General features: G+C 40.6%; 1 protein-coding gene across 14 annotated transcripts in view; it reads right to left on the minus strand.

The window, feature by feature from the left end:
- Positions 1–6272: 6272 nt before the first annotated feature.
- Raskol (Ras GTPase-activating protein raskol) overlaps positions 6273–24416 on the minus strand; it is a 381465-nt gene continuing 363321 nt past the window's right edge. For 11 of the 14 annotated variants that reach the window (XM_076327831.1, XM_076327830.1, XM_076327832.1 and 8 more), the window contains 8 exons: positions 20408–20691; positions 19005–19291; positions 18230–18562; positions 17145–17549; positions 16234–16400; positions 14527–16149; positions 13500–13624; positions 6273–7002 (listed from right to left, as the gene is read on the minus strand). In XM_076327831.1, coding sequence (XP_076183946.1) covers positions 6732–7002; positions 13500–13624; positions 14527–16149; positions 16234–16400; positions 17145–17549; positions 18230–18562; positions 19005–19291; positions 20408–20691 — 3495 coding nt within the window. In that variant the 3' untranslated portion in view covers positions 6273–6731. Of the gene's footprint in view, positions 7003–12495; positions 12711–13499; positions 13625–14526; positions 16150–16233; positions 16401–17144; positions 17550–18229; positions 18563–19004; positions 19292–20407; positions 20692–24416 lie in introns of those variants that run through there. The other 3 variants (XM_076327826.1, XM_076327829.1, XM_076327827.1) reach the window with 3 other exon arrangements.

The following is a 24416-nucleotide window of genomic DNA, read 5'->3' on the forward strand; positions in this document are numbered from 1 at the left end:
GTAAATGTTAATAACAATCGCGTAGAGGGAGAAACATGCTCTACATATCGAAATTATAGTTTGCATATATGCATATATGTTCTGAACGCTCAGTGACACACATATGTCACACGGCAATGATGTGAGTTGCCATCTACTAGAGAATAGGTGAACTACACTTAAGGTGTGAAAACACCTGGTGGAGAAACGCTCAAGTTTGTCGAGGAATTGTTTTGAGCTTCATCAATAGATGGCACCATAAGCATAATGGTAACGCAACAAACTTGAGCGTTTCTCCGTCAAGAGTTTTCACATCTTAAGTGTAGTTTAACCCGTTCTGCAATAGATGGCAACCCATGTAACTACCACGTCACAAATGTTTGGAAGCGCGCGTTCAGAATATATTTACCGATATTTACCGATACCACATATAAGTAATTCCATTTGTATGATATTCCCTACCGTGCGATCAAATAAATAAATATTTCTGTACAAACTTTTATATGTATCATCTTTCGAATAAAGGTAAAATTAAACGAAATCAGTATAATGTAATTTCCCTGCATTCTAGCCTTCCTTTATACATTTAGAAAAATCTTTAATACCTCGAAATCAAGGCTAGACATATCGATTATCGACTCACAAGTCTTTATCACGATAATTTTTCTATCTAGAAAAGCGATTAATAGAATTTCAGCACTTTTGAGTAAAACATACAACTTCCACGCGTATTGAGTAAATTATAAGAATTAAACAAACTTTAAATTCATGCCTCAAATAGACAATTATTACCTTCCATGCTTTAAAACTTTATGAAATACGTTTTAACATCAAAGCTCGATCAAAATTAATTTCTATAAGTTTCTTAATCCTTTGTGATGCATAAATAATATGCAAATTGTTCGATTAATATTCCGAGCATGCGTAAATGTTAGTAACAATCGCGGAAATGAACAAACATTCACCGAAACCGTTCGTCTTCATAGATTTCGCATTATCTTGATGTTTATTTATCATATTTATTAACAACCGTCGTAGGATCGTAGATCGAAAATTATATCGAAATTATAGTTTGCATATATGCATATATATTCTGAACGCTCAGTGACACACATATGTCACACGGTAATGATGTGAGTTGCCATCTACTGGAGAATAGGTGAACTACACTTAAGGGGTGAAAACATCTGGTGGAGAAACGCTCAAGTTTGTCGAGGAATTGTTCTGACTTTCATTAATAGGTGGCTCCACAAGCATTATCTACCGACATTACAGATAGGTATCTCCTTTCGAATGATATTTCCTACCGTGCGATAAAATAAATAAATATTTCTCTACATATCGAAATTATTGTTTGTATGCATGCAAATATGTTCTGAACGCGCAATTCCAAACATTTGTAATGTGGTAATTATATGGGTTGACGTCTCTTGGAGAACATATTTGTTAATTTTCGCGATTATTACTAACATTTATGCATGTTCCCAATATTAATCGAACAATATGTATCTTATTTATGCATTACAAATGATTATACTTATAGAAATTGATTTTGATCGAGATTCAAAGTAAAAACTTGTTTCGTAAAGTTAAAGCATGGAAAGTAATAATTGTCTATTTAGTGCAATAATTTAAAATTTATTTAATTCTCATAATTTACACAATACGCGTAGAAGTTGTATTTTTTACTCAAAAGTGTTGAAACTCGATTAATCTCTTTTCTATATTGAAAAGTCATCCTGATAAACACTTCTGAGTCGATAATCGATACGTGTAGCCTTGATTTTAAGGTATAACAGATTTTTTTAAATGTTTAAAGGAAGGCTAGAATGCAGAGAAATTACATTATGCTGATTTCTTTTAATTTTACATTTATTCGAAAGATGATACATACAAAAGTTTGAACAGAAATATTTATTTATTCTATCGCACGGTAGGGAATATCATATAAATGGAATTACTTATCTGAAATGTCGATAAATTATGCTCGTTGCGTCATCTGTTGGTGGAAATTAGAACTATTCTTCGACAAACTTGAGCGTTCCTCCACCAGGTGTTTTCACACCTTAAGTGTAGTTTAACACTTTCTCCAATAGATGGCAATCCATGTATTTCGATATGTAGAGAAATATTCATTTATTTTATCGCACGGTTTCTTCAATTTTCTTCGTTCGATCTAACGAATATTTCAAGAAATTGATGGCTCTCAAGCCATTATTTATACTAGAACATTGTTAATAATTGTTTAATCTACGGTCCTGCGACGGTTGTCAATAAATATGATAAATAAACGTCAAGATATTGCGAAATCTGCGAAGGCGAACGGTTTCGGTTAATAATTTTTCATTTTCACGATCGTTACTAACATTCATACATGTTCCCAATATTAATCGAACAATGTGCATCTTATTTATGCATTAAAAATGATCGATTCGTCAACAACAATTAATGTTGATCGAGTTTCGAGGTATAAACGTGTTTCTTATTGTTTCAAAGCATGGAAAGTAACAATCGATAATTAGATACATTAATTTAACATTTTTATTAATTCTTATAATTCTCGCAATTCGTGTGCGAATATATTTGAATTTAAATAGCCTACAATTAGGTTTTGTTACTGTAAATGTTCATCTTGGGGAAATTCTAGTGACAGTTTGTTGTAGATGTCCCGTAATTAATAATAACGTTACAACGAATGAATGGATCATACTATATATTTAAGAAACATATCAGTAACCATACTTTACTTCGATTCCCGATTGAAGTTAATTTCTGTAGACCAATTGAAGATTTAAATTGCATTTATAAATGCGTATTGTAATAGTGACATTTGGAAGATACGTAAACATTAATAAACATCGCTTTTTGAAATAAAAATTCATCGAAGACGTCGATCTTCACGGAATTAAATATATTGTTAAATCGAAAACAACAGACAGAGACGAAAATAGTTTATTAAATTATATACTTTTGTTTAATTTGTGCAAACTTATCCAGGAATTTGTATTCAGTATCTATAAAAATGTATACTCGTAGCTAGTCGGAGACACATGACGACATCTGTTTATCTTACCTGAAACCGATTGGAGTAACGCAACATAATTGATGCACAAATCACATTATAATTTTTATGTATTTGAAATGCCCTCCGTTATCAATAATTGGCATAGATTATTACGAGACAGGCATGACGCGTTTATATTTTTATTCCGATATAATAATGATACGAAATCTTTGCAACCGATATAATTTCACTTATAAATGAAAGGAATAGTTAGGATGTCGTTTCATCGTAGCATAAATGGACACAAACAAGATGTAATATGTCTAATCATATTTATTTCATGTACTGTTACTAATAGATGCTATACGCTTAAATACAGATGATGTATTGCAGAAACGAATATACCAAAAAACTTAGCAATGTACACGCTATTCAAGTCATTTTAAATAGATTATTTTATCGTTTATCGATTACATCGTCCAACAAAAGGAAAGGGAGGGGAATACCGTTAAATATATTAATTTTATAGTGTCGACACACGACGATTGAAAACAGCTTCAGTTCGCGTCAATGGAAGTACAAAAAGAAGAAGGCGAGTGTGGGACGAAGATAGGTGGGGAGAGAGTGAAAGAAACAAGGAAGATAGATATCTCTATACAAAAATAATCGGTGAAAGGCGAGAAAATAAAACGCTCTCACAAACGCCCGACAATAAGCTATGGTACAAGTCGACGAGATAATACTTTTTTTTAAATGAGATTAGACTGAATTCTAATCTTCTCTCACTCGTTTCACACGTTTTTCCATTCGTACAGGCATCTACTACTATTACTATTACTATTACTACTATTACAATTACTACTACTATTACTATACTAACACACCACCCATCCACACACACACGCATGCATGCACGCACACTGACTCGCTCGCTCGCTCACTCACTTACTCACTCAATCAATCAATTATTCACTGATTCACTTGGACTCTCTCTCTTTGACACGTTCTCGCGCGTATTCACGTTCACTTTCGTGTCTCCATTCTCTCAGTCTTTCGATCTCGCACGCGTGCATCTCGATCTACGAACGGCTACAATAATAATTGTTGCTGTGATGTAAAAACATTAACTCGCGCTAACGCTTGCGAACAAACGAGACCATCAAGCGTCTAATTGTCATGCATGAACGCATCCATTGTGCAAAACTAATAAAAAAAAAAAAAAAAAAAGAAAAAAAATCCCACACAAACTGTGCGCGCACGCGCGTAGCTGAGAAGTCTCGATGCGCGACCTCTCTCTGCTTCGCGCGCGGAGAAATTCGAATTTTCGCGCCACGCACCGGCGCACCTCAGTCGTGTGACTCGACTCGGCGAAATATCTTACATAAATCTCTCTCGATGCTCTCATTTTTTTTCTTTTTACAACGAAAAAACTCTTTCATCTTTGGTAGAAACTACTAAATAAATATCGTCGCTTAAAGTAAGAATCGGTGTTTGGGATCGAACGCACGCTCGAAGACCAAGTACTCGAAAGGCGTTCTAAACTCCCGCGGTAATAACGTCGAGATTTCGATCGTTCTGGTTTCGTCTCGCGCGCGACAAGTGGCATTGCATGCCTCGGGATGGATGACACCTACAGTTAAAAACGAACGCAGCGCGCTAACGGCGGGTCGTGCGTTCACGGTGACCGAGCGGCGCTTTAAACGGAAACTGGACAAATGTACACGCATATACAGGGTGTCCCCGAAGTACGACTCGGTGCTTAAGGGCGACGCCGATACGATATACATATTACAATCTTCGTACGTCATGCTAGGCGGATACGGTGCATGCGGTTGTGCGTCAAGGTACATACGATGCTAAAAGAAAAGAAAAAAAAGAAAAAAAAAAAAAAACGAAAAATTCGAAACGGAAGTGACAGAACGGAAAATAGAGACTCGTCTCCGCTTCGGTGTTCTCAATCACCGCCAGATGAGTCGACCGACCTCGCTGCTGAACACCGTTCGAATAATTCCAAACCCTTTCGGTGTTGCGGGCGTTAGCAAATCGATCCATCATGGTCCGTGCGTTGAACGCCCATGGGCGTCGGACGACCGTGTTCAACGAATACGAGCGCTGCATTCCCGCACACGACGCGCGCCCGATCTTCGAATCTCAGCACCGAAAGGGTTAAACAACCTAAACCCTTCGCGTCCCTTCGCTGCTTCGACTTTCCGGCTCGTTCGCGTCGAACGGAGGGAAGCCGCTGGGGACGAATTCGCAACAAACAACGAACATAATCGGCAACCATATTGTCGATCGACGACCTACCGCTCTCTCGTCACTGTTTTACGCTTGCAAACGAAGCGAGGCTCGCGGATTACCCGGTTTCTAATTAATCCTAACGCTATGTCACGTGAAGTTCGACGTAAATTATCTACTTAAACCGTTTGCCTATTCACTAGGTAGCCTCTATTTTCGCACACGCATCTCGCTCTCCCTTCATCTCTTTTTCGTTAATCTCGAGCGAGGTTCCCATTACCTAGGTTCGTCAAACCTAACGTGCGCGTGAGTTCGTGACTTCAACATATCCCAAGGTCCGTTTTCGCGCGATGCGGAGTCACGAGACTTTCAACGCCACGAGACATTCACCATGGTGCAAAATTTAAACAGCGCGTTATTACATTTATTAGTTACGTATAAATAATTTTTTTTTCTTCTTCAAAAGTCTAACCACCAATATCATCGCATCAGTTTACGCTACGTTGCTTACTGGATAAATGCTCCTAACGCCGAACCGTGCTTTTATCAACTGCGCGTCTGCTGTTACCGTGAAAACATTAACGATCGCGTTGTCGTAACGTGCTAATCACAGATGTCGCATTGTTATAATTCTTATACAAATAGTTCTTTTAAATGTCAACCGTGAACATCGCACCGGCTGATTCCGTACCGATTATTAGATAAATTGTCATGATGTAAAACCGTCCGTTTATCAACCGCGTGTCTGTTACGGTAATAATTTAACGATCGCGGTGTTGTAACGTTCTAATCACAGATGTCGCGGTGTTACATTTACCTACATATATAATTTTCTCTTCGAAACGTTACCGTGTGTCGATTAACCGCGTGTCTGTACCGTGAAAACATTAACGATCGCGTTGTCGTAACATTCTAATCACAGATGTCGCGTTGTTACATTTCCTATAGAAATAAGTTCTTGCATATATAAACCGTGAATATCGCACCAGTCGACTACGTGTTGCTTATCAGACGAATATCATGATGCAAAGCGTTTTCTTTTTTTTTCCATTTTCTATTTTTTTTCTTTTCTTTTCTTTCTCAATTGCGCGCTTCGTCATCGACGAAGTTACTCTCGCGGCGGTAAAAGCAGTGACTTCGCGTCGCGCGAAAACGGATCATGAGCGTACTCCCGAGCAGGAGGTAGCGAGCCACCAATCGCTGGCCGCGATTCGAACGGGAGAGGGGCCCGCTGCGCGCGCATTCGAGCGGGAGAGGGGCCCGCTGCGCACGATTCGAGAGGAAGAGGGGCGCCTGCTGCGCGCGCATTCTCCGCTAGTAACCGAGCTAAACGCATCGACCTCGCGCTCGAGAGCTCACCGAGATTCGTGTCCCGAGACGACGATCGGTTCGAATCTTAACTACGAATGAATTCTCGCGACCTCCCTCTCGTTCTCCGTTCGTCCCTTGTCCATTGGTTCACCAGAGGGCGGGTCTGGGTGACCGGGTGACACCGATGACGACGTTCTTCTCAACAGGACGAGCTCTTGAGTTCACCGATGTCCGCGATGTTCTGCAGCAACGCGGCTGCCTCGGTGTTCGACTGGGTCTTCGCGTTGTACCGTTGCTTCAGGGTGCTCAATGCGGACAACAGTCTTGTGTTTGACGTCATCAGACGCGAATTCGCGGCGTCTAGGGCGGCTATTTGCTGCTCCTGCGCGTCGATCACGCGCTGCTTGTACGACAACGCGGCCGACATCTTCTGCTGCTCGCGACGCAGCTCCTCCTCCACAGAGATTAACCTACAATGAGCAAAACGAAAGAACGGTTTAGTGGGCTCGGGTTTAATCGTCCAGGGGGAGCTGCTCTTGCTGCTGGAGAGCCGGGCCCGCGAGTTTACCATCCGAGCCACTCTCTGGTTCTCCGTTGGTTCGATTCTTTTTCTGGGAGGGGATCAGCGGGTCGTTGGGAAATCTTTGTTGTTGTAACTGTACATTTACCATTGTTCAGACGTATTCGATCGTGTGTATTTTTGATCATCTTTACAGCAAGAATTGAAATGTAGAAGTTTGAAAAATTTCGAAAAGGTTCGGTATTTATTTTCTTTTCTATTTTTCTTGGAAACATTGATACCTGCACGATAGAAATAAAATCATTGATTATTATGATTAATTAAATCATTAATCATTACCCTGGTATTTTCTTGATAGTTTTCAAGAATATTTTCATGTACCATATGGTTGTTGCTACTTTTTCTGTTTTGTAATTTCTTTAATTCTACAGATACTTCTAAATCGAGGATCGAAACGAAGTGTACAAACACTTCTACCAATTGGTTTGCTTTAATTGTTTTTTTTTTTTTTTTTTAATATTATTACCTATTGACATGTATTAATTCTTCTACTGCAAAGATGACCAATTGTCGGTAATGTTAACCATACGTTACACCATCCTTCTTATACTTCAATACAACAAGCCTAATTATGTTTTTAATAATTTTTATAGAATTCTTTGGAGGAACAGAGAGTACTCCGATGGTTCTCAATACACACGGAACTGAGCGTCGCCTGTTAACTCTCTCTATGGTTGTATACAGTTTATTTAACCCTTTAAGGGCCGGGAGGAAATTATAAACCATTAAACAAGTAAAATAATAATATATTTTACTTATTCAAACAAGCAATGAGTTTTAGACCGTTAAACGATCATTTACTTATCGACTATTCGAGGAAAGAAAATTATAAATTTCGATCTGTTTTCAGTCAAAAACGCTTATAATTTTTCTATTTCTTTGAATAATCAATGTGAAATAATTTAGACACAAATTGAACCAATCAGAATTTAAATACTGACAAGTAAGTCACTTTACCACCTCGTCCTTAAAGAGTTAATTACTTGTTTTGTACCTGCGAATGATGTGGATCATTGCGATAGATGATTGTGACAAGAGACACTATCCACGTATAAGAAATCGAACATATTCTCCTTAAACTGTGCAATGTAACTTCAGAAAAATAATGGTTGAGATTACAGTAATATATTTCTCTGCAAATGATACATATTTACATTAGATAAATATCCAAACAGAAGAATTTATTTCAGTTGCAAACGATTATTCTTTAATTTTGAATACGAACAGTCCTAATTTATTATACATTTAATTACCAAAGGGACTGATTCACTATTCGCTCCAAGTGTCTTAATTTCATATAATATATTCGCTCTCGCGTATATCTTTAAACAGTAACAAAGAAAAAATTTGTTCACTCAAAGGACCCGAAGTAAGGCAACGTTCGTTACATTAATTAAACAAACCGTGCTGGTTCGAAATATGTCTGCAATAATATTTCGTTTCCGCTATTTACATTTACCAACAATGTATCTCGACGAAGAAAAAATTCAATTTCAAAACACACTGGTTGGTGTCCCTTGTCAGAGTTAACGATACTCCGAGTTCAGAGAGATTTCACAGGGAGGCTGGAGAGGATCCAAGCGCATCACGATGCATATATGTATATTTAAGAAAAGAACACCAATGTACACGGAAATGAAATTCAAAGGAAGCAGCAGTGTCTGGTGCAAAATATCATACGCACGGACAACCAAAAAGAACGATCAATAGTATATAGTCCACGCAAATTAGGATCGTTTCCCTTCGAGAAGAAATAATAATTTATAAAATTTTCATACTTGGAGTACGAGGCTCGCTCGGAGTACGGTGTCTCTCCGTGCTCCAAATATGAAAACTTTCCAAACTGTCAACTCTCCTGTACGCCACTTTTCGGTCCAATTTGCGTGTGCTAGTGGTGCATGGGTATATTGGGCGTTCCTCGATCACAGAAGCAAGATGTCCGCTTCTGCGATAAATATCGCAGTGAGAAATTGTGACGCAAGTGTGTGAGTGGTGGGCACAGAAGAAACGTTCAGGACTGTACACTCGACAGAGCAGCGTTTGAAAAATAAGTGGAAAATTATTAGTTCGTGCAAAAGGTTAAGTTGCTTGCAGTTAGTGCGTTGCTATTTCTTCTTGTCGCAAATGACCGTTTCCTTCCTGTAGTGTTATCACTAAAACATTACAACGATTCATGCACATTTAATACCTGGAAATAATTTTACGTCTGATGTCTCTTATTACTTTTCTTTTTTTTTTTTCTTCCTTTTCGAATGATTTTTTTCTTTTTTTTTTGTTGCGTTCATTTTAAAGTTACGTCGTTTTTCGAGGGGACCGCCGTTAGCTAAAAGGATAAACATTAGCGGGCAGAGTAAGGTGTCAAGATTGATAGAATTGTTATTTGTGGACTAACTTTTTTACGATAATTATTTTTACACCGTATGTATACGACTCCCGCGACCCAGTTTTCGAGAGATATAGTTTCTCGATCGTATCGTGCAGGTGAAACTAATTCGATGAAAATATTTGTCGTTGTATCTTGAACGATACATTGATTTGTAATACTGAGAAATATTTTTGCTGTAGAAACGTAATTCGTGGGAAGTATATAGGGAACTTTACGAACGTTGATCACTATTCAAATTTTCGGTGAAGTAACTATGAGAAATCGACTCGTTTGAATATCTATTGAAATTTTTATAATCGTCGCTGATAAATTAACAGAGGAAACCTAACGGACGAGATTCTATTATTTGCTCCAGCGAATAGTATATAACTTTTACGAACAAATTTACCAAGGGACTGGAAGACTTGTCCGCTTGATAAATAATGAAATAAATATATGATAATGAAAAGGGACAATTAAACGCGAAAAATTATTTGAACCATTCGAGAATGCGAACTATGATATTTTTAGCATCATACTTTCATGAACAACGACTGTATTAATTGTAGACGATCTACGAATTCAAAATAAAATTGAATAAATATACTAATCCCACATTTACTTTTTTCAATTTCGTTGAACTTATGTTACAGGGGCTACGAAGGTGAGAATGTAAAAAAATGAATAATAAATTAAATTTAAAAAAAAGAAAAGAAAATTGTAGAAGGAATCTCAAAAGAATACATGGTTATTTCAAAAGAAATAAGTTGTCGTCCTAGGTAACTTTATAAAGAACTTGAGAACTTCAGTTTCTGAGATACTTAATCGCCTTCAAGGTAATTGAACACCTGTAATTTGCTTCAAGTACACGGTACCCTTAAAGGGTCGACGATAGAAACATTTCCAGCGATTGGTCCATGTGTGCAAAATTTCACAACACGAAGAAATTGAACTACTAACAGTAAAAAGACTATCGAATACATCGTGCGTTGTATCCTGAACATTTCCACGCTGCGACCTGCTACACAGACCTGACGCGCAAAAATTGGTGGGTTCGGTGATGGGACTAATATACTGTACGGATACTATCGATATCGGATAACAAAGTCTCATTTTATGTCAAATTGTTTCGATACCTACTTAAAAGATTCCAATAATGTTTGATTAGTCAAATATTTGAGTAGTCGAATATTTGAGTAGTCGAGTATTTGAGTAGTCGAGTATTTGAGTAGTCGAGTATTTGAGTAATCGAATATTTGAATAGTCGAGTATTTGAGTAGTTGAATACTTGAGTAGTCGAGTATTTGAGTAATCGAATATTTAAACAGTCAAGTATTTGAGTAATCGAATATTTGAACAGTCGAGTGTTTGAGTAATCGAATATTTGAACAGTCGAGTATTTGAACAGTCGAGTATTTGAGTAGTCGTATACTTGAGTAGTCGAGTATTTGAGTAATCGAATATTTGAGTAGTCGAGTATTTGACTAGTCAAGTCTTCGAATGACATTTGGCAAGTACTTGACCCACTAACTTATTCGAATACTCGTGTTGATTTGACTCACTGGTGTTTTACAACAGGTGAGTATTTGAACAGTCAAGTATTAGAATAACATTCGAAACAGTCAAGAATTTGTTTCGTGTTCGTCGAATATTTCACTCACTGAGTAAATACTAAAGTAATCAATTGTTCGAGTAGTTAAGTATTCGAGTACAGAACAAATCGACAAAGTGTCCCAGTCTTAATTGGTATCGATCGGTATTCGTTTGAAAAGTATCGGTATCGAAACATGACACCGTGTATCTATAATTTCTATACCTTTCGATACTTCCCATTAAGTACCGTGGTATCGAATTACTTGAACATCGATTCAATTATGTATCGTGTCAGTCGTATCGGTCCCGTCACCAGTTGCAAAGTGATCCGTGCACATGTGTGAACAGAACGAACGTGTCCGAGACGCGTATAACGAGGCTGTTCGGTGAGAAAGTCTTGGGTGAAGTAACCGAGATGTGAGACTGACTGACAGAATGTTATCGGACGGTGATGTAAGTATGCACGTAGGGTGAATGCTTTCGACGGGCACGGTGGTTCAGAGTATAATTGGGTGAGCTGAATAATATGTAATAAAAATCTAACTCGCATCGAACGTGGCGACGTATCGCGCGACAATAAAGTTCACGCGTGTTCGTCGTACGTAAACAAGAGAGAACGAATGGAGACATTATATTACGCTAAACAATGTGACGTAAAAACGTAAGAAGCTTAGAAATATAATTGACTCTTACACCAAGGTCCAGATCAAGCCAGAGTATACCAAATGCAGCGGATAGAATGCACAGGAACACACAATCAATTAAACATACATATTATTTCGAGAACAGTAACCGTTTTGCGAGATTACGGGTCGGCGTTCATTCTAATCCGGTTAACTGTACTGTTTTCTTTTTCATTTTCTTTTTATGCAAAAAAGCATCTCGTTCGTAGATACTAACTATATTTACACCTTATCTCTTAACGATTACTACCGACCAGACAGAGCTGAATACAAACTAATAATCTTTGCAATAGAAAACAATTAATTCACCGAAAGGATTACTCGACTGTATCTCGAACGAGGAGTTGTTCAATTGTTTTTTGATTTAACGGAGGCAGTATGCAAAGCTTGACGAGCGATTCTTGAACGGGTAGAAACAAAGTATAAAACTTAAACCGTGTATCTGCCAGCCATTCTTGTGAAAAAATTGCATCGAAAGTTAAAATTTCCACGATACTGAGAAAATCGGGTAAATTCGTATGGTTTGGATATAGCAAATTATTTAAAGAAAGTCTCTGGTCGAATTAAACGCAAAACTATCGCACCGATAAATAAACGATAACTATCATTGTGCACAATGTGATGGAAAATAGAAGATGATGAAAATACAAGTATTATTTTAATATGATAAAATAAAAGATCACGAAATCTATTTGTATCATTTCTTGAAATTAAAATGTAAAAATTGCAGCGTTCATTAAACGAGACAAATAGTGCATTGAAACCTCGTTTATTGCAGGAAAACTGAATCGAAAGTGCAATGATCAAGGTAACCAATCAGAGAAGAAGAGGCCCCACTTACGTGGCATATCTCCACTACCAGTGGCTGCTTCCCCACTTCAAGTTACTCGTTACTAAGCAACCACCCCCTCGAAATCACTCGTTGCTAAGTAACCATCCCCACCACTTGTCAACGCACTGCAAAGAACGAGACACCCGTGCAATAACCGAGGTACTATCGACTATCGAGAACGAGACTGTCACGAAACTCTGACGATCTGTTACATTAACGAAAAGAAATGTTCCACATGTTTAAAAATGTTCTCTCGTGTCATTCTCGGATCATAAAACATCCCCCGCTTTGAGAAACAAAATTCTAAACCACTATTCTCCAACAAATTTCCGTTTCTTTGATCCAGAATTTCCATTCGTGCGAAGAATCGATTCTATCGATCCGTTGTTCAAATTTTAACGTCAGAATCAATTTTTTTCTAACAAAAAATAACCGGTCACACCAGCCCGACGTTTCACAATTCGTTTCTACTCACTCCTACGAGTGGAACTCGATTAAAAACACTCGCCCGGATCCCCGATCGCGAACTTCCTGGTACCCAGCTCTGTCTTTCGTGAATCGCGTGCCGAAACTCGACGCTTCTGTCACGGCGACCAATGACGAGCGACGACGACGAGTTCGAGAAAAAAAAAAAAGAAAAAACACCGAGCCGAGAGAAAAACCGTCGAATTCAATCGACGTATCTTCTACTTCGACTACGCGCGTTCGAATGACTCGCGACGAAGAAGTGAGGAGAGGATGGAATCTGAAGTGACTGAGTATGACGGAAGGCCTCGAGAGTGAAACGCGGAGATAAGTGGTTATTCGTTAGGGTAGCAGGTTTTGGGTGGTCGGGGTTGGGCGATCGGATGGGGCCACACTCAGGCAGAGAATCAGTTGGTGGGTTAGCGGGCGCGTTAATGAGGATTAAGTACCTGGAGATGATGCTCTTCATCTTGGTATCCGGTGTAATGCCGTCAATATCGGTATCCTCGGTTGCGCCTAACCGGGCCCTCAGTCGATCTACGCTACTCTGCAGCCTCTCGATTTCCACTTCGTACTGGAAACGAAGAGACGTTGGCGCTGTTAGTTACAAGACACATACAACAGAGAAAAAGAAAGAGAGAAAGAGAGATAGATGTATATGTAGATAGACAGAGGAGGCCACGAAGGGATCCTACGTGAGACGTTCACGTTGGACGTGTGACACGAAGTGACAGAGAAACGACGTCAGAGCCACGCGGAAAAGAGGAACTTGTTATTCACAACGACGAAGATTCGAGTATGTACAGAGAGTTACGAGAATTAGAAGTTCCTCTTTGGTTTTTAACGCTTTGGAGCAAAGAACGCTTCGGTCGGTGTTTCTCCTGTTTCGACTGGCGGCTGCAACTTTGGAAACGTTAGGCTGCGGAAGAACGGATACTTTTTCGCGGGACTCGGTCTCGAGGATGACGAACAGATTCCAGGTTTATGTGTCTCTGTTGTTCGAAAGATTGGAACTTGACCAGACTCTTCGATACATTCAGGTATTGTTCGGAGAGATTTATCACAATTTTTTAGTAGAGAGAAAATGTTTGTTAGGAGATCCTTTCTACACGAGTGACCAAATTAAGTATCGACTGGTCAATCCTACATACAATGAGTTCAAGAAGACTCAGTTTTATTTTAATTTTCGATGTTATTACACAACAAAGACGCATGGTTCGGCTTAAGAAAAGTCAAAACGATATCGATGTAGAATTACTAAAATCAAAACTAGAAACAAAAGAGTTCAAGGTCCACGGTTTATAGTTACAATTTATAACGCGTTAAATTATTAAAGAATTCTTCCCTACGAGGACCACTACGTGTAACTAACCTAGCACTCTATTTTCAACACAATCGAGAAATTGAAATATCGTTATTCGTCATCGAAGAAACCGAGTGTTCGGTATAATTATAAACATGTGTACGCATCGCTACCTGATCGATGCTACGGTGACTACGCGACTTGCTCCTCCTGGTGGTGCAGCTCTCCTCTTCGCTGGTATCCGAGAGATCTCGCGTCGAGTCCAGCGATAATCTTCTCCTGAGCTTCGTGCAACAGACATTTTGATTCTGTTCCGAGTTATTCCTGTGCGTCTGATTGGTTTGCCTCCACTGGTTCTGGCTGTTCCTCTGTAGATTCCTGACGTTATTCTGGGGCGGGGGCGACGGACTCAGATCAACGCCTCTGACACCCTCGACGCCACCGCCGCTTCCTTCCCTCTCCTCGGAACTACTGCTACCCCTTCTGCCGCTTCTCCCGTGGTTCGGTTCCATGTGGTAAACGGGATTGGCGAACGCGAGAGGTGCAGCGCTGAGTATGTGCGCGTTTGCGTTGTTGCTGCTGAGATCCACGGGACTGGAGCTTTGGCTGTAAGCAGCGAAGCTCTGATAGCCGGACGAGGCGACGTTGCTCAACTGGGAGATCGATATCTGTGATCCCTTCTGGGACTTGGATTCCGAGACCTCGTCATCGGCGTACCTGAGCAGATCCGAGAGCTCGTCGAGATTACCGTTGGCGGTGGTGTTGCTGGTCTTGGTGTTGTTGTAATTGTTGTTGGGCTGATGATTGATGGAGAGGGTTAGGTTCGACGAGGGGTTCACCACGACGTTCGCGTTCACGGTGGTCTTCGACACGTTGTTGTAATTCTGATGCTGGGTTTGATTCGCGTTCTCCTCTTTGTTGCAGTGATTTCTGCTCGCCGATCTCGAGACGTTGTAGTTGTTGTGATTGTAGTTGTCCTCCCTGTCGTGGATGTCCATGTTCTGCAGTCGCGCGATGTTGTGTCGATGATTCTGTTGCTGTTGCTGTTGTTGGGCAACGATCGTGCAAATGTTCGACTGATTGTTTTGCGTGCCGGTGATGTTGTAATTCGAGTCCTTCAGGTTGCTGTGACTTTCCGACCGTGTGGGGCTGGTGGGATGCGTCTGGCAGTGATTAACGTTCGCCAGGCTCGCGCTGGCTGTCAGTCTGTAACCCGCGCCGGTTCTATTGGATCCGATTGCCCTGTGCTGTCGCACTATCGGTGTCGGTGAACGCGACACGAAGGCTGGCGGTTCGAGAGGGTAATCGTCGGTGGTGATTTGAAGCTGGAGCTTCCCGTTGGTTGGCATGTACGCGTTGCGAGGCAGAGTGGCAGCTCGTGCAACGTTCGGGCTACGGGAACTGTTGTGGCCCAACGTGTTCGATTGCAGTACCTCGTTGCTGTCCCTGATCGTTCCGTTCAGGGTGCTGTGGTTGCTCAGCGTCGACGTCGCCGACACGGATAGATTCGTGTTGCTGTTCGCGATCGTGGGATCGTTGTAACGGAAGATATTGTTCTGCAAGTTCTGGTAACGATGGGAAGCAGGCACTGGACTCGGTCCCGGTTGATCCAGGGCCAGCGAGATCCTTTCCAAGATCTCTGGCAGCCTAGGTGGGGGCAGTGGCGACGACGACGAAGCTATCGTGACTAAACTTTCTCGCAGAAGCGCGTGCAATAGAGACAACTGCTTTCCCAGGTCTATGTAGCCGTCGAATTCTAAGGAATTGTTGGCAGGAGCGTCCTTTGGTAATGGGCTCTGAGAAAGTGAAATTTAACAACGATAAGACATTTCGAACGTGGAAACGGTGAACGATACAGGAACAATCCTACTGATACGTACGCTGATCAGCTGGAGGAAGTTTTTCATGGACGGAGCTTCGCGCTCCAGGAGATCGTTCATGAATTCCATGAAGTTCTCCTTTCCTTGGAATCTGGTGAAGTTTGCAAGCGTTTGAAGCGTTTTCGCCACGAGGGTGAGGTTCCTCGCTGCCTTTTCGTTCGGATATTCTGCAAAGAAATACCAACAACCCTTTCCATTTCCATGCTTTCAAGTTTCAAGCCCGTTATGCGTTAACCCCGGCAGCAATGACTAATCGTCATTGATACTTATCGTTTGTTTCTATTTTTATTTCACGTGGCCACGTTTTTGCTGTAATTGGTAGCTCGCGCAATCCTGCGCTGTCAACGGGATAAAACGAAACGCGGAAATGATAAATTCTATTTCTGGTCTGTTGCATCCGCATCAGTCATAAAAAATACCACAACTCATTTTATCGTTCAAAACCCGTATTGCGTAACACTGCACAGCTCGCATAAATTTCCCGATTTCTTGAAACTGGAAATCATTCGCTTCGAACGATACCATAACTCGGATAAAGATCGTAAGACAGATCCTTTGACAAGACTTTTTCCAACTAAAGGGCTTCAACATTTACCAAAGGTCGTAAAACTAATATATCTCATCACTTAGCTATTTCGTTCACAAATATAAAAGGAATTCTCGATGAAAAAAAAAAGTTGATCAGATTTTGATGCTTTCTACGACGTGTTTTGATCCTACAGTTAAATCCTCATCTTTACAGAGGAATTAACCCTAAGAAGTCTTCAAAATCGACTCTTCTGCCAGCCACGCAACAGACAGACCGTTCAAACAGCAAACACGACCATTTTTCTTTCACGTTGGACGTTTAGAAAACCGTAGGATCACCTGGTTCCATAAAAACCATGCAACATTTTGAGCTTTCGACTCACCGTGTGTAATGTTGAAGAGAGACGGGCTCAGTATGGCGGGACAAAGGAATCTGAGAAATATAGATGCGGAGATCAGATTGTCAGCAATGTCCTCCCGACCCATGTCGGCTAACCGCTCGCGAAATATACGGAAGCACTCGCGCAACTCGAGAGGAAAGTGTGCATGGCTGGCCAGTATCCTGCTCCAGGCGAGTTCGACTGCGTTCCGTAGATTCTGTTGTTGTTTGTAGAGAGCTGCCACCGAGGCGACCTTCAGCGGGTCCACTTCGCAGTCGCCACCCTCGACCGCGCCCCTCACGACAGCTCCCAAGGTCTCCTGCAGGTACCTATCGCCCGTCAACTTCAGGTAGGCCTCCATCGCCTTCGTGGCTAAGGAATTTCCTCGAAAGGTGAGCCTCTCGTCGTCTGAAATTCAATATTTGCCATCGATGAGTGGACGAAGACGATTCCGTCGGGAGAAGCTTCTCCTCCGCGGACGAAAAAAAAAAAGAAGGTTTACCGGGTTCGAGTAAAAATATCTTTATACAGGATCAAAGCGGTTAACTCTCTCCGGTGAACCTGTTCCGTTGATGCGCGATATTTGCGTGGATCCCCGACGCGAATAAAGCTAAAGCTGAAAGACCACTTGCTCGAAGCTAGGAGCTAATGGTCTAAATATATTATTAATTACTACACGGTGAGTCTATTCTGGACGTAGTCTTCTTTTTAACGCGGTAACTGGTCAGAACGTGGTGGTAGACTCTGATCATCCTAGAAAGTCTGTGGCTTTACGGCCAGTACCTAAGATCACACTTGACGTCACGACTAATGAACCCTTATCTCGATGATGGATGAGAAACCTCCATAGGGTAGCTAATGGTAGCTACCATGAGGCTACCTAACCTCCGATATCTTCATAGGGTATTTAACCTAATTTTTGATTAGGAACCACCTGCCAAATATACAGAGAAGTTTTTCGAACATTGTAACTGTAACCAGAGAGAGAATTTTTTTATCGTGGAAGATCCTCGGCTATCCGGAGAGTTATTTGAATCTTTCTCCTCGAACCCAGTATTCGTGAAGCATCTATGGTTCACGGAACTTACCTATTCTGTGTATATCCATCATAACCAAGTCAGCGAGAAACTGAGGCGCTTTCTTTTCCCGTTGCATGACTGCTACCAAAGCCGTGGCGATGTCCTCTTTCGCTTTCACGCCAATCGCCGGCTCTAATTTCTCGCACAAAGGCTTGTAGTCGGTCTTCAAGTATTCCAGGAACTCCTGGTATACCTGAACGGGTAATATGTCTACAGACTGGAAGCGACATTTCACCCTCAACGCTGGGGGCTCCTTCAAAGGACCTTTATCACCCACCACGGGGTACCATTTCTCTGTCAGATAACGTGACGTCACAATGTGCACGGGTATGCTGACGGAACCTGAAAGGAAAATTGAGATTTTCTTAAATTCGTTCCTCCCTTTTTAGATCGAAAGTCTGTGAATAAATTCTACTATAAATATTGTTCGTCTTCGTAACAGCACTTTTGATGTGCCTTTCGATCAGAGCAAATTCCAATCGTAAGAATTTTCTTCCGATTAACTTTTAACCGAAAGATATCAACAGGTTACCTTATCTCGGTTCAACGATCGTTTGAACTTGAACGGTCACTTGGTTGGATTTAATTAAGCGCTAAGAGTGTCTACGCTGACATTGTTTACGTATCCTTATTTTTCGTGAAAATTTCGCACAGTGAAATACACCAAGATTTATGAACCAGTCTACACGGTATACGAAAACAATTCGGGTTTATCATTGTGTGCTTCACTTATCAAAAAAGTTCACGCCCCGAAAACAATTTCGCTTATCTATACGCGTCTTACCGATTAGAACATTCTTGTCCCTTTTCTTCTTCCGATCAGCCTCTCTGTACAGATTCACTTGTATGGTGTTGACGGAAGGCAAATGATGGAAATCGAAGTGCTCGCCCCAGAAACAAAGGTCCGCCTTCAATTTCGCGGTGGTTCTCGCGTACAAGGTGCTGTCCAAACACACCTCGCAAAAATAACGCTTCTTCGCCGGCACCCCTTTGGCCTCCAGTAACCAAATTTGCAGGGAATTGTCCGTTCGTCGTGTCTGCTCTGCGTCGGGTTGAACAGACTTCCTTAAACTGTTTTCGAAGGTACAAAGAGATTAGAAACTGTGAAAGTCATTCACGTGTTGCTGTTACACACTGAAGAGATTCGACAGATGTGAAACTCTGAACGAAGCAATGTCTGAAGGGAAACGTAGAAAGAGTCGGTGGCTGGAACAGAATGGAAACTTTGCTTCACGTGCATCGTTAAATTTACCATAATGATTCTCAACACTCCGACGTCAATTAGTCCCGACGATAAGTGGTATCCCGCGGAACCTGGACTGAAATTAATACCCGTTGCAAAGTTATTCGAATCGTTGGAAAGGATATTTAATCCGTGAGTAAACACGTGGGGATCGGAACACTCTATTGGAGTGGATTATGTTCTGTTGGTGGATACATGTTGGTACTACTGTTTAATTAGGTTCGACGAGATCAGATTACTTGGCAGAGGTGAGGAAAATATTAGTTTGTATCAAGAAAATGGTTCAATTAAAAAAAAAAATAGAAATTGGAAGTTTGACCGATTATCACGTATCTACTTAACCCTTTCGATACCAACGTTGACTATAATCGCCCATCGTTGTACACTCATTGTATCCTATGGGTGATTACAGTCGTTTGTTAAAATTTCTCATCGATACGCAACTTTCTTCAAACGTGTCACGTTATCTCCACGGTTACCAAATCGCATCGAAAGGGTTAGAGGTAGATTGAAAACGGTCGAGTGTAAGTTTTCCTAACTGTAGGAGAACTTTATCCAAATTTCGGTAACATTGTAGGAGAACTTTATCCAAATTTCGGTAACATTGTAGGAAAATTTTATCCAAATTTCAGTAACATTGTATGAAAACTTGATCCAAATTTCGGTAACATTGTATGAAAACTTGATCCAAATTTCGGTAAAATTGTATCCGGTTCAATCGTAGCGAGAGCAATTACTCACTGATCCCCAGGTCGCGCGTAGTTAAGTAAACGCGATGTGGGTCAAAACGGGTATCTATTCTCTCGACACAATGTCTGGATGACTTGGCACTTATAACAAGGCTCGTACAGATTCGTCGGCGGTGTCTCGAGTACCACCCGACTGACTCTCCTCCCGGCAATTCATCGACGAAGAAAAAGAAGAAACAGAGGAACGGTACCAACCTGTGTAACCACTGGTCCCGTTCGTGAGCGGTCCTGCAACTGAAATACTTGGGCCCACCGGTGCTGGGCGTGACCTGGAAGCAGTGAGGTCTGCCAAGCAGGCTCGGATGCAGCGGTGTCACGGCCGCGAGGTCCATCGAGGTCACCGCCTGTCCGCAGAGGAGGGACTCGTGTGAACGGCAACCCCGAAGTCCGGCGCCGCGTTGCTTCTGTCGCTCGAGCTTCGTCACGCTTTTCGTCCTCTTCAGCGGGTTCGAGCGGAACGACCTCTTCGAGAAGAAATTCTGCCAACGAAGAGACGATGCTTCGGTGAGAATGCGCGTCGCGTGGCTGCCGATACGTGAACGGAATTGGGCTTTCGTGGACACGATTCGAATCGTTTCGGTGGTATTACTGGGTCGTTTGCGAATAATGGGGTTTCATTGAAATGTCATCGAACGATGGGATCTGTTACGAACACCTGTTGGGTGTACGCACGGAACTTGTCCGGGGCTAAAGTCGTAGACGTGGTTGGTCGAGGACACTCTGGGTATGGTGGATCGAGCTTCTGGTGGTGTTGAAGTATAATATATACTATTTTCTGAATGTATGTTTTCTCTTAAACTATTCAAGCTTTAGTCATTTGCATGGATAAACTGTGATATTTTGCATTTGGTATGTATAAATACTAATAGAAACTATGGTATAGTATGGTCGTTGAACGATGGGACCTGTTATGAACATCTGTTGGGTGTACGCACGAAACTTGTGAGGGCTAAAGTCATAGACGTGGTTGGTTGAGGACACTCTTTAGGTATGGTGGATCGAGCTTCTGGTGGTATTGAAGTGAATCTATATGTTTTCTCTTAAACTATTCAAGCTTTAGTCATTTATGTGGATAAACTGTGATATTTTCCATTTGGTATGTATAAATAATAGGAACTATGGTATAGTATGGTGTTTGAGACGGTGAAACTATGGTGTGTTGAACTAGGTCGTGTACCACGAGTTTGACTCGTAGTTTAAGGATTAAGGAAACAGAGTGGGCGATCTAGAAGTGAACGTTTTTACTCCTCGAGGTGCTGGAATAATCTACTGGACTACAATTTCAGACATACGTTATAGAAGTGAAAAGACTTCCCATTGGTAGAACCTAAGTCATCGATCACCATGTTTTGTGTTCAGCAGTGTACACATCCGACGAGAAGGATTCGCGAGGAGTTGATTGATCTTTGCTCGATAGAGTAGCGCTCGAGCATTAAAAAACACCTAACCTCTGCGGAATCTATTGTACAAATTGAATCGTTGTATGATATTTTTGTAACGTTTAAAATTTGTAATAAAGTATCGATGTAACGAAGAAACGTGTATATGTTATTTGAACAATGTGCACGAGAGACAGGTACGCATCTAATGGCACTGATTCGTGCCGCGTGCAGGTTAAACGCTTTTAATGGTTCGAGCCGCTCCGTCACGTGGTCAGTGGTATAATGATTTTGCGCATCTATTTCGCGCAAGCGTCCTCGCGAGAGCGAGGAGTGTGGCGCGAAGGAGAAGGGGTAACGTGAACCGAGTCACTTGCCCCTATGACGGAACGAATTCATGTCGGTTAGTGTACAGTCCCTCTCACAAGTCTATATATAACTATCCGATACGGTATGAGAAGCCAAAGTAAACTAAAAATGTAGCTCTACGCTGTCTCAGGAGAGTTTACATTCAGATATATAGAGACGGAAGCTAACTGAATATAAATTGTAAGAATAAAAATAATTTTCATAAATTCTAATATAGCAACTATCCGAAAGATAACGATATAACATAGTATTCTAGCATTTCATACACGGTTACTGCCTGGAGGAAGTATTTCACCAACACAAAGATTGTGAACTTTTATCTGTCATTGTCAATATTTATCGTCGATTGTACTATTTACACAAACACAACCGCTTTATATCTGGAACGATCACCGAGGCAAAATTTCCACGTAGAGCGATTAAAAAAATGAGCCGATTCGAAACTAATTAGAAATTTTTCCTCAGCCTTAACTAGAGGACTTCAATAATTCACACAGACAATAGCATTACACGATTAATCAGATTGTTACATTAAAGTTCAATTAAAACGTGAGACTAATGTACAATAAATATTTTGTGATTGATTACACCTAGAGTCCACAGCTCTTTTATTTAGCTTAAACTAAATAGCATCGATATTTCATATTGATCGTAAAATTATACGATCGATCATATTGTTGTATTAAAGTTCAATCAAAACTCGAGACTAACGCAGAATAAATATTTTGTGATTAATTATGCCTAGATTCTATAGCCCCGTGTGCTCGAACCGGCTCGTTCAAAATACGACGATTAACGTTCGAAGCGAATATCATTGGTTCTCGAGATATAGAAAATTATGCAAATTAGTTTATAAGTGGAGCAACGATAGATTGTACGCGTGACAGTTTTCGCAACGGTGCAGGTGTACGACAGTGGTCGTGACAGATTCGTGAACAGCTGAGCGCAACACACGAGGAGAAATCAAGGCGCGGCTTCAGTAACCGGAGAACCCGCCTATCGCCAACAGAACTAATTAAAACGTTAAACATTGTGTCGCGAGTGATCGTTCACGCGAAGCGATCGACCGGTTGAACAAAGGAGGCAGTGAAATTTTAGCGAAGTTAATGAATAGAAAATAATCTCTTTAATTCAGCCACGAGGCTTGAAAAATAATATCGAGAACGATTTATCGTAAAATATCGTTAAAAACAAGGCATTGTTCAAATTTAACGTCGATATACTCGAAGAACTTTGAATTTCAATTTTCGAATATACAAGTGCGAGTAAAAAAATTAAAAAAGAATAATTTGAATGTATCAATGGAATAAAAATATTTCGAGAATACTTTTAAATTGTCCTCGATCCGTACAATTTTTAATTAATAATATTTACCACGTTTTAATAATATTTACGACTCCTCAGGTGGGAAATAATTCGTAAAATTCTCTCGCAAGATCGTCACTTCACTATATTCACTCACATTTCTCGCACAATACTACAGAAATAGTTATTTAAAGTGTTTGAATTAATAACTCACTTCGGTTCTATTTTAAAATAGAACAACGTACTTCACATTTCTTACAGGAAAGTATTTAAACGATTTCGTACGTTCGAGAAGTTTGTGACGTTAATTGAATCGTTGAAAGAGATGCGTTTAAGTGACAGTATGGAACGAGGCAATGAAGAGGCCGTTCCGGTAGCAAAAGTTGCCTGTGCCGCGAGTGAAAATCATCGACTGACTCCAGAATCGACAACGAGAATCTCTCGTGACATTGCTCAGGTGAAAGGTATTCAGCTGAGTTTGATACTGGGAGGCATCACCACGTGTGTTCGAATCAATGATGTAGCGACCAACGTAAGACCCAAACACCATTTATAAAATAAATTATAAGAATTTCTAACGTTCAAAGAGATTAATATTAATCCTATTAATGCTGATCAAATTCGACTGAACGATGTATCCACTTACTCCAAAGGGAAACACTATTTTTAAATTAAATTATAAGAATCTCTAACGTCCACAGCAACTAATATTAACCATTTTAGTGTTATAGGTATTTACGAGCAATCGAACAGTGCAGGGCGTGCGGTGAACGCCCATGGGCGTTCATCGAGTATACTTAATAAATACAATTGTTGGATTTCCGCACAGTGCTTACACTGTATGTGAATTGTGACATCTAGAGGGTTACAAAATCCAAACAAAAATTCATTAACCGTTCAACGCGAATATTCTAATCGTACGATGATTTTAGTATGAATCCTCATTAAAATATCAAAGAGTATTATTCGTTTTCCTTCGCTACTACTCGAAGTAAAAAAATAATGAAACGACTCCATTATTTGAAACTTCAAATTATTCCCCGTTTTATTTCGATTGCGAAAAACGAGGTCGTACCAACTTCAGTCGGCTATTTATTTTTATATATTTCGTAATTATTCAATATTTCAATTTTATTTGAGACGATGTTGCA

Source organism: Ptiloglossa arizonensis, chromosome 2, assembly GCF_051014685.1.
Source record: "Ptiloglossa arizonensis isolate GNS036 chromosome 2, iyPtiAriz1_principal, whole genome shotgun sequence".
NCBI classification, from domain to species: domain Eukaryota; kingdom Metazoa; phylum Arthropoda; class Insecta; order Hymenoptera; family Colletidae; genus Ptiloglossa; species Ptiloglossa arizonensis.